General features: G+C 44.4%; 1 protein-coding gene across 2 annotated transcripts in view; it reads right to left on the bottom strand.

Moving 5' to 3' along the window:
- LOC115159960 (volume-regulated anion channel subunit LRRC8A) overlaps positions 1 to 10,459 on the bottom strand; it is a 31,487-nt gene that overhangs the window by 6,680 nt on the left and 14,348 nt on the right. For both annotated transcript variants that reach the window (XM_029710107.1, XM_029710108.1), the window contains exon 2: positions 5,193 to 7,314. In XM_029710107.1, the coding sequence (XP_029565967.1) occupies positions 5,193 to 7,304 (2,112 nt within the window). In that variant the 5' untranslated portion in view covers positions 7,305 to 7,314. The remainder of the gene's footprint in view (positions 1 to 5,192; positions 7,315 to 10,459) is intronic.

Genomic DNA, 10,459 nt, shown 5'->3' with positions numbered 1-10,459 from the left:
GAACTACGTATATGGGTGAGTGAGTGCAGTAAAATTAAAAAAAAAAAACATAATAGTATTGTTTACTCAAACCATCTGATTCCACTCAGCAGATGCCCACCAGTACGCAATGGGGAAAATGTTGTATAACCTCCCAGAATTCCTTGCAAGTCCTTATTTTTCACACTAAACTTGATTCTTAAATGTATTCGATGAACGGTGTGTTCAGTTAATGAACTGGCTCAGCATTAGACAATGTCCACCAAAATCAGGCAAATCCGTTGTAAGGAGAATGAAGTCAGCCTGTCTGTCAGGAATGTACAGGAAGTCACAATGGTCACAATGGTGTCGTTCATGCAAAAATCGGCCAATGCAAAAACACAAAATGGCCATTGCTATAGCGGAGTCACTTCACATTTACATGATTAAACGATATGAAATCCTATAATGCATTTACATATGATATTACACAAATGATATTTTACATGATACATTCCACTAAAGTGTTACACTTTCACTTATAAGCTTTACACTTACAAGAGTTAGACTACACTTACATTATTTTCAAAACTCTAGAAGTCAGCACTCAGACAAGAATTCACATAAGTCAAAGTTCATGTTAATGATCTCAGACTCAGTCGGGAGTTTTGTGAATTGTTTGTAAGATTGCATCTCCCTGAGGTATTCTGTACAGGACACACTAAACCTTTTCCAGCCATCTGCTTAACAAAGATGAATTGCATCTAATAGGGTGGGGAATAGTACAAATAAAACCAAAAAAATAATACAGAATGAAACCAGTTTGCCATGAAAAATCACCCCAGGGACAGGACCGCTTGATCTGCAGCCAGAAGTGTGACAAACTCATTAGCATAACATAACTACTCGTCTGTACTTTTAGAACTCTGGCACATTGTCTCAGTTAACCAACGGTGTGTAGTAGGTCCAGCAGGTTCCCCTATTTTAACTAATTTGAAACATTATTAGCAGGGTAGGCTGTTACTTTTCAGAATATTTAACTATTCAAGTGAACAGTTTATCTCAATGGCACTGACTATGTAGACATTCCAGTCTCCTACACAACTCTACAATAGGTACACAAGGTCTATGTCTGACAAGTAGTATGGAGCTGCGGCTTGGAGTATTGTTTCTTCATCCTATGTAATATATTCCCTGTGAATCTGGTGTTTTCCAGCCTTTATGAAAAATTTGCCATTAAAGTCACAGTCAAGATTTACCATACATTACTCTGAAAGTACCATGTTTTGCCCAATAGATGCTGCTGTTCCTGCTACACCATTTTATCAATTTTGATGGGCTCTTGAGTTTTTAAATGCATCAACTACAAAAAAAATAATAGCTTTTGCTCATGATGAAAATACATTGTGTGATCACTCACAAGTCAAGACAGTCCTCCATGAAAGCAATTCAGTTTGTCCTTCCAGCAACCTAATGCTTCAATCCAACTCTCCTTGAACAGTTTAACAAATGGCAGCTTTATGAGATGGCTATCCCGATGGTGCAAATTCCATATGAAGACTTTCCCTACAAGCCCAAAACTTGGATGGAGGAATGGGCTAGTGACTAAAACTGTTGCGACAAACCTAATAAAGTTATACAATTATGAATCACTGCAAGGAAGTCAAAGGTTTTTCAATAAAATCATTAAAAACATCTCTATATGTAGTGTGATTAGTGACATTTACCATTAAATACAACACCATTACAAAAACACTGTGGCCATGTCCTCATGCTCCTAGACCTTAGTGCTGCTTTTGACACCATCGATCATGACATTCTTTTGGAGAGATTGGAAACCCAAATTGGTCTATAAGGACAAGTTCTGGGCTGGTTTAGATCTTATCTGTCAGAAAGAAATCAGTTTGTATCTGTGGATGGTTTATCCTCTGACAAATCAACAAATTTTCGCACTTCCTCAAGGTTCCGTTTTAGGAACACTATTGTTTTCACTATATATTTTACCTCTTGGTGATGTCATTCAAAACAATGTTAACTTTCACTGCTATGTGGAGGATTCGCAGCTCTACATTTCAATGAAACATGGTGAAGCCCCAAAATGGCCCTCCCTGAAAGACCGTGTTTCAGACATAAGGAAGTTGATGGCGGCAAATGTTTTACTTTTAAAAACTCAGACAAAACAGAGATGCTCGTTCTAGGTCCCAAGAAACAAAGAGATCTTCTGTTGGATCTGACAATTAATCTTGATGGTTGTACAGTCGTCTCAAATAAAACTGAAGGACCTAGGCGTTACTCTGGACCCTGATCTCTCTTTTGACGAACACATCAAGACTATTTCAAGGACAGCTTTTTTCCATCTTCGTAACATTGCAAAAATCAGAAACTTTGTCCAAAAATGATGCAGAAAAGTTAATCCAAGCTTTTGTCACTCTAGACAACTGCAATGCTCTACTTTGCGCCTACCCGGATAAAGCACTAAATAAACTTCAGTTAGTGCTAAACACGGCTGCTAGAATCTTGACTAGAACCAAAAACTGATCATATTACTCCAGTGCTAGACTCCCTATACTGGCTTCCTGTAAAGGCTAGGGCTGATTTAAAGGTTTTACTGCTAACCTACAAAGCATTACATGGGCTTGCTCCTACCTATCTTTCCGATTTGGTCCTGCCGTACATACCTACACGTATGCTACGGTCACAAGACGCAGGCCTCCTTATTGTCCCTAGAATTTCTAAGCAAACAGCTGGAGGCAGGGCTTTCTCCTAATGAGCTCAATTTTTATGGAATGGTCTGCCTGTCCATGTGAGAGACGCAGACTTCGTCTCAACCTTTAAGTCTTTATTTTAGACTCATCTCTTCAGTAGCTCCTATGACTGAGTGTAGTCTGGCCCAGGGGTGTGAAGGTGAACGGAAAGGCACTGGAGCCACGAACCTCCCTTGCTGTCTCTGCCTGGCCGGTTCCCTTCTCTCCACCGGGATTCTCTGCCTTAAACCCTATTACGGGGGCTGAGTCATTGGCTTACTGGTGCTCTTGCATGCCGTCCCTAGGACGGGTGAGTCACTTACGTGATCTTCCTGTCCAGGTTTGGCACCCCCCTCAGGTTCATGCCATGGGGGAGATCTTTGTGGGCTATACTCAGCCTCGTCTCAGGGTAGTAAGTTGGTGGTTGAAGATATCCCTCTAGTGGTGTGGGAGCTGTGCTTTGGAAAAGTGGGTGGGGTTATATCCTGCCTGATTGGCCCTGTCCGGGGGTATCAGCAGATGGGGCCACAGTGTCTCCCGGAGTATTTCTCCCGTCTTATCCGGTGTCCTGTGTGAATTTAAGTATGCTCCTCTAATTCTCTCTCTCCCCCAGAGGACCTGAGCCCTGGGACCATGCCTCAGGAATACCTGGCCTGATAACTCGTTGCTGTCCCCAGTCCACCTGGTCATGCTGCTGCTCCAGTTTCAATTGTTCTGCCTGCGGCAATGGAGCCCTGACCTGTTCACCGGACATGCCATTTTTGATTTGCGCTCTCTCTACTGCACCTGCTGTCTCGACCTCTGAATGCTCGGCTATGAAAAGCCAACTGACATTTACTCCTGAGGTGCTGACCTGTTGCACCCTCTACAACCACTGTGATGATGATAACAATAATAATAATAATAATAAATTTGACCCTGCTGGTCATTATGAACATTTGAACACCTTGGCCATGTGCTGTCATAATCTCATCCCGGCACAGCCAGAAGAGGACTAGCCACCCCCCAGAGCCTGGTTCCTCTCTAGTTTCTTCCTAGGTTCCAGCCTTTCTAGAGAGTTTTTCCTAGCCACTGTGCTTGTAGATTTGCATTGCTTGCTGTTTGGGGTTTTAGGCTGGGTTTCTGTATAGCACTTTGTGACATCGGCTGATGTAAATGGGCTTTATAAATGCATTTGATTGATTGAATGAATGAATGAATGAATGAATGAATGAACACCCATAGTAGTATACTACATATTTAAACTGCATATACTAATTTCAGGGTTTGATCTAGTGGAATTCACTCGTCTTTTCCGACTCATGTGTTTTACAACAGCTGATAAATTGATGCACTGTACCAAAATGAACAAATGGCAGGAGTCAACGCAATAGTGCATTAGATGACACATTCGGAGTACTATTTTAGAAATTGGACATACTATTAAAAAAAAAAAATAATAATAATAATATTTAGTGGCTAGTATGGGTATTTGGACATGGCCACTGTGTGTTTGGGACGTTTACCATTAGAGACCATAACATTGAGGTCATTAGAACTGCTCGGTTTACCAGGAATGGTCTAACTAATACAGACCTTTTTTTTTAAAGGGATAAACCACACACAGAGGAGCCTTTCCTGGACACAGATTAAGGATAAGAGAAGGACAAACTGAATTGCTTTCATGGATGACGGACTGGCTTGAATTGTGACCACATAAGCAAAAGCTATTGGGGTCCATGGGTGGCTTTTCACCATGTTATTGGATTCCTCATGTCTCACTCATTGTTAGGAAGGATTATGGTCCAAATCGGATGTTCGGTACTATATTTATTGACGATTATATGAATCCAATAAATTAAAATAGACAATTTAGGTGCAATCAATTAGCTTAATTTCACAGAGATCAAATTATATTTCAACACAATAATGTTTCAGGAATGCTGATCTTATCTGTTTAACTACAGACAATTTCAGCTCAATCTCAGATGGTGGGTTTCAAAATCCTCTTTCTTGTGCTTTGAGGTGGAACAACCCTGGGGCCATTAACCCCAACATAACTGGCTTCATAATGCTAAGTCCTACCTTCCTGTTACCCAGTGTGACCTTTGACCCCATTCACATGTCCAAGAGGAAGAAAGAAGGGCGTTTCAAGAAAAATGTCAAAAATGTTCCTGTGACAAATAGATAAAGGCCTTAACAAGTGTTTGGTGACCATTTGACCTGACCATGAAATAGCTAGATAGAGGAAAGAAGAAAAGGTTTGTTAGTTCTAGGTGTATAGCACAGGAGGCTGGCGGCACATTTATTGGGGAGAAAGTGCTTGTGGTAATGGCTGAAGCAGAATACGTGGAATGGTATCAAATACATCAAACATGGTTCCAATGCGTTTGATGCCATTCCATTTGCTCCATTTCAGCCATTATTACGAGCCGTCCTCTCCTCCGCAGCGTCCACTGGCGTGTAGTAAACATTTTCTCAGGGACACTCAAATACTAGATCTCGACTCACCCTGTTGGCCGTCACAGCAAAGTACTGCAGGTTCTGGAGGAAGCCCACATCGGCATGTATACTGGTCAGGTTGTTGTGACTCAGGTCCAGGAAGCGCAGTTTGCGGCAGTAGAAGAGCTGGCCCGGGATCTTCTCGATCTTATTGCGGTTTAGGTAGAGCCTCTCCATGTTCGTCAAGGTGCCGATCTGGATGGGGATGTAGGCGATCTGGTTGTACCACAGCTTCAGGCTTACCAGCCGGTGCAGGTGCTGGAAGCTGATGATCTCCTCGATGGTCTTGAGATTGTTGTCCTTCAGGTCGATCTCCTGCAGGTTGTGCAGGCTGAAGATGGAGTGCGGGATTCGTTCCAAGTCACAGCGCAACAGCTCCAGCTCTGTCAGGTTCATCATCTTCTTCAGGCTGTTGAGCACCATTAGCTTGGTGCCCTCGTTGTTGATGGACAGCTTTTGGAGGTGGACCCCGACGTCCGTCACCACCTGAGGTAGCTTGGTCAGGTTGCTCTTCAGACGGAGCACTTTGAGCCTCTTGAGCTCCCGTAGCCCGTCGATTACGATGAAGCGGTTGTTCTCTGCGCTCAGGTTCCCTGTGAGGTGCAGCTCACTCAAGTTCTTCAGGCTGTAGATCCACAGAGGGATCTCCTTGATGTCTGTGAACTTGATGTGGAGGGACTTCAGGTTCTCCCTCAGGAAGGCCAAAGCTGGGGCCTCGATTTTGGCTGGTGTGTGGTAGAGCCACATCTCTCTCAGGCTGACCAGCTGGGCAATGATGGGGGGGATGGTGACATCAGGGATGAGCTCCAGCTTGAGCACCTCCAGTTCTAGAAGGTCAAACACTGTGTCAGGGATTCCGCTAAGCATGAACAGGTGCAGCTCCAGTTTCTCCTGGGAGTTCTTGGTGATGCGTTGCCTCAGCTTGTCCAGCGTCCACTCGTTGTTGAGGTTCAGCTGACGCAGTTTGTTCTCACTCACCTCCGATAGGAAAACAGCAAAGCGTTTGGAGTAGAGCGGGTCATACTGGTCAATCATGTGCAGCATGAAGGCAAAGTCATTCTTCACATCGGGTATGTCGCTGTAGTGGCTCTCCTCACGGATCGACTCAAAAGAGTAGCGCTTGAGGGAGCGGCTGAGCATCCAGCAGAGGGTGTACATGCAGATGAGACCGTAAATCCCCACCAGGCTGATATAGAAACAGGCCAGAATCTTGAAGAGGGTGGCCAGGGGGTGAGCACAGTGGTACATCCTATAGCCTGTCAGCTTCTCAATGTCAACCTTGCAGATCACACTGAACTTGATGTAGTGCACATAGTAGGCCGTGTAGCAGATGATCAGGATGAACTTGAGGACTTTGATGATGGTTTGGCGGATGTAGAGCCGGTAAACAATGTCCCCTTCTTCAACGTGCATCCGGAACTTCTTCACCTTCTCAAACAGAGCTTTGGCCTGCTCGCCTTCCTTCTTGTCCAGGACGCCAGTGTCGGAGCGGTCCACTATGCCCTGTTCGATGCGGGACCTAGTCCTTTGGAGCATGGGAATGCTGGCCTCCACATCCTCGCTGACACAAGATGCCTTCTTGTCCACCAAACCGTTCATCTTCCCCAGGGGCTTGGGGTCGCTTTCCTCCACTACCGTCTCGGACAGAGCCCTGGTGGTCCAGGGCGAGTCAAAACACTTGAGCAGGATGGACACAAAGTGCTCCAATTTGGAGCTAGTCCGGGGGAACTTGAACCAGAAGTTACTGCAGGCCAGGAAGATGAGGGTGTGCAGTAGCACCAGGTAGGGGAAGTACTTGGCGAACCAGTGCAGCTTGTTCTCGTAGCAGACCGCGTCAATGTAGTTGTACTGGTGCCGATCGAGTTCATACTTGATGCCTTTGGGCTCAGAGGCAAATGGGTCTGGGAAGCTCACATTGAGGTACTCACAGGACTTGTTGACTACCCACTTGCAGGGCAGGCAAATCATCTTGTCCTGGGTGACCTGCAGCGTTCCCCCGAATACGGCGATCATAAGCATGACGATGGAGATGTAGTCTGTGAAGACGTCCCACCATGGCTTCAGGATGCGGTACGCCGGCTGGGTGTCAACAAAGTACCGGAGCTCTGTGATGGGGATCATGATAGTTTACCTATGGAGAGAAAGAGACAGAGACTAAATGTAATGCAAGACATTCACATTGCCACAAGTATATTTCAAAGTTCATTAAAAAAATATTTACAGGTTTGCTCCAACATGCTTTATCTTGAACTACAAACATAGCTCATCGAACCACAGACACTGCTCATCAGATACTCTGACTCATGGGGAGACACGTCATGTCATTATGCGTTCTCAATTAACTTAGAAGCTTTCTTCAACCACTGATTTTGCAGCACAAGTGCAGACAGTTAAACAAACACACAAACCCAACTGCCTGTGTGTGGTTACTTTATTCCAGTTCCAGTTAACTAAACCACAGACCTATGTATATTAAATGTGACTTCCTTTGCAATGTTACTAGTCAACTAATCTCAGCTCCCAGAACCAAATCAGTTACCTGCGCCTCAAACAGAGCATTCTTTACATTCAACTCCACAATTGCGTCAATTATTATATATATATATTCTCATCTGTAACCCAACATGTTATTTATATCAGAATGCAAAACCCCAGGAAGCTAATTATGGGAAATATGATCAGAACTCTGTACCCATTCCCAGATGACTAGGGGCATTATGTCTGTGGGTTCCCAGGTTGGTGCAGGGAAAGCAGTTATTATGTTTCCCAGCTATGGAGAGTCTGCTACTCATCAGGGACAACCCAGACATCCTGTGAGCAGACAGAACACTGTGTGGCTCAGAGAATGCAGAGCAAGCTGGATACAGAAGGGCACAGAACCTGACACAGCACGCATGCACACACTAAAGTTAGTAACATCTCTGACTCAATGTTCTGTGAGAAGACCCCTCACAAAAATGTGAAATCAAAGTAATAAAAAAGGACAAACCCACCATGTAGGAGGACTTGACATTAAAGAAAGAGAGCTTTCCAGAACTTTGGCATTTAAAAGTCCATTAAGAAAACAGTGACTCGCTGCAAGAGTGAACATGTTTCTTCCTGTTTACGTTCTGAAGAAATATTACTCAATGCGTGAGGTTTAATGATGGTATTCAATGGCGGCAACAGCGAAATGTGACAGATTATAATTTAACCAAAGAGGAATCCATTAACACGGCTGCAAAGTTGTTTTGCCAGAAAAGGCTTGCATCGTCATGGTGTTTAACCTGTTATGTCTAGCTCAGCATTAGTCTATCACCACCAGTGATCTCTCAGACACGGGAAAACAACCCATTTATTAGGACATTGTTGGGGCCAGGAGTTTTTTCTGATCAAGTGATCTGACCAGGAAAAACTCTTAGCTGTAGTTATAGCCTATTACTAAGGACTTGCAGTTTTTTCTGGTCAAGAAATCCTTCAAGCCTGAGAATTTACTACTACTTGGCAATTCCACGGTAACAGACTTACGTTGAGACCATTGATTTAAAAAGTTTAACAAAATTCTGTGACCGTGGAATTGCCCTACTACTACGGTATATGGGGAAAACCCCCCATTTAAAAAGGACATAACTTGGGAAATGAACCAGTCAAGTACACAAAGTCCTCTGCATTTGTACCGTTTCAGTGTTTCCCCTAGTATTTTTTTAAGCAGCGTTAGGGGCGTGGCCAATGGCACAGTTTTAGGGGCCCGCCTCTTGTCACAGAGACAACATTTTGTTGTTTTAAAGCAAATTTCCTGCAATTACACACATTTTGCCAAGGCTTATGCCCAGTGTTCAATGTTCCCTCCAAGCTGTGCGCGGGCGTGCATCTCCCCTGGGACTGCCGCACAGAAGAAATATCAGCCCGTGCAGAGAAGCATAAGATTGAACTTCACTCAACTTTAGAGTTTTCCCCGTTAGTTTTAACTATCAACGTTTCTCTTTACTGAGGGAATTGTGATCAAATCAACGCAATATTTAACCCCTTCCAAGGTAACATAACAAAACAAAAACGAACTATGCAAGAGATTTTGTGGTAGGCAGAACACATCGGAGTAGGATTCTATTGCATTGACAAGCACGACTCAGGCCTATACTCTACACAGACCGGTGCACCATAATCAAATCAGAGCTGCAGTAGGCCTACAGTGCATTCGGAAAGTGTTCAGACCCCTTGACTTTTTCCATATTTTGATACGTTACAGCCATATTATAAAATGTATTAAATAGCCCCCCCCCCAAAAAAAAAATCTATACACAATACCCAATAATGACAAATGATAAGCAGGTTGAGAAATGTTTGCAAATGTAAAAGAAACTGAAATATTACATTCACGTAAGTATTTAGACCCTTTACTCAGTACTTTGTTGAAGAACCTTTGGCAGCGATTACAGCTTCAAGTTTTCTAGGGTATGACGCTACAAGCTTGGCAGACCTGTTATTTGGGGAGTTTCTCCCATTCTTCTCTGCAGATCCCTCAAGCTCTGTCAGTGTGGATGGGGAGCGTCACTGCACCGCAATTTTCGGTTCTCTCCAGAGATGTTCGAACGGGTTCAAGTCCGGGCTCTGGCTGGGCTACTCAAGGACATTGAGACGTGTCCCAAAGCCACTCCTGCGTTCTCTTGGCTGTGTGCTTAGGGTCATTGTCCTGTTGGAAGTGAACCTTTGCCCCAGTCTGAGGTCCTCAGCTCCCTGGGGCAGGTTTTCAAGGATCTCTGTACTTTGTTTCATTCACCTTTCCCCTCGATCCTGAGTCTCCCAGTCCCTATCGATGAAAAACATCATCCCCACAGCATGATGCTGTCAACACTATGCTTCACTGTAAGGATTGTGCCAGGTTGTTTCTCATGGTCTGAGAGTCCTTTAGGTGCCTTTTGGCAAACTCCAAGCGGGTTGTCATGTGCCTTTTACTGAGAAGTGGCTTACGTCTGGCCACTCTGCCATAAAAAGGCCTGATTGGTGGTGTGCTGCAGAGATTGGAGAAACTTCCAGAAATACAACCATCTCCACAGAGGAACTCTGGAGCTGTCAGAGTGACCATCGGTTTCTTGGTCACCTCCCTGACCAAGGCCCTTCTCCCCCGATTGCTCAGTTTGGCCGGGCAGCCAGCTCTAGGAAGAGTCTTGGTGGTTCCAAACTTCTTCAATTGAAGAATAATGGAGGCCACACTGTGTTCTTGGGGATCTTCAATGCTGCAGAAATGTTTTGGTACCCTTCCCCAGATCTGTGCCTCGACACAATCCTGTCTCGGAGCT

The sequence above is a fragment of the Salmo trutta genome, chromosome 23 (genome assembly GCF_901001165.1).
Source record: "Salmo trutta chromosome 23, fSalTru1.1, whole genome shotgun sequence".
Classification (NCBI taxonomy): Eukaryota; Metazoa; Chordata; class Actinopteri; order Salmoniformes; family Salmonidae; genus Salmo; species Salmo trutta.
The sequence above is the reverse complement of the archived record's forward strand: the minus strand, read 5'-3'. Positions and strand labels throughout refer to the sequence as shown.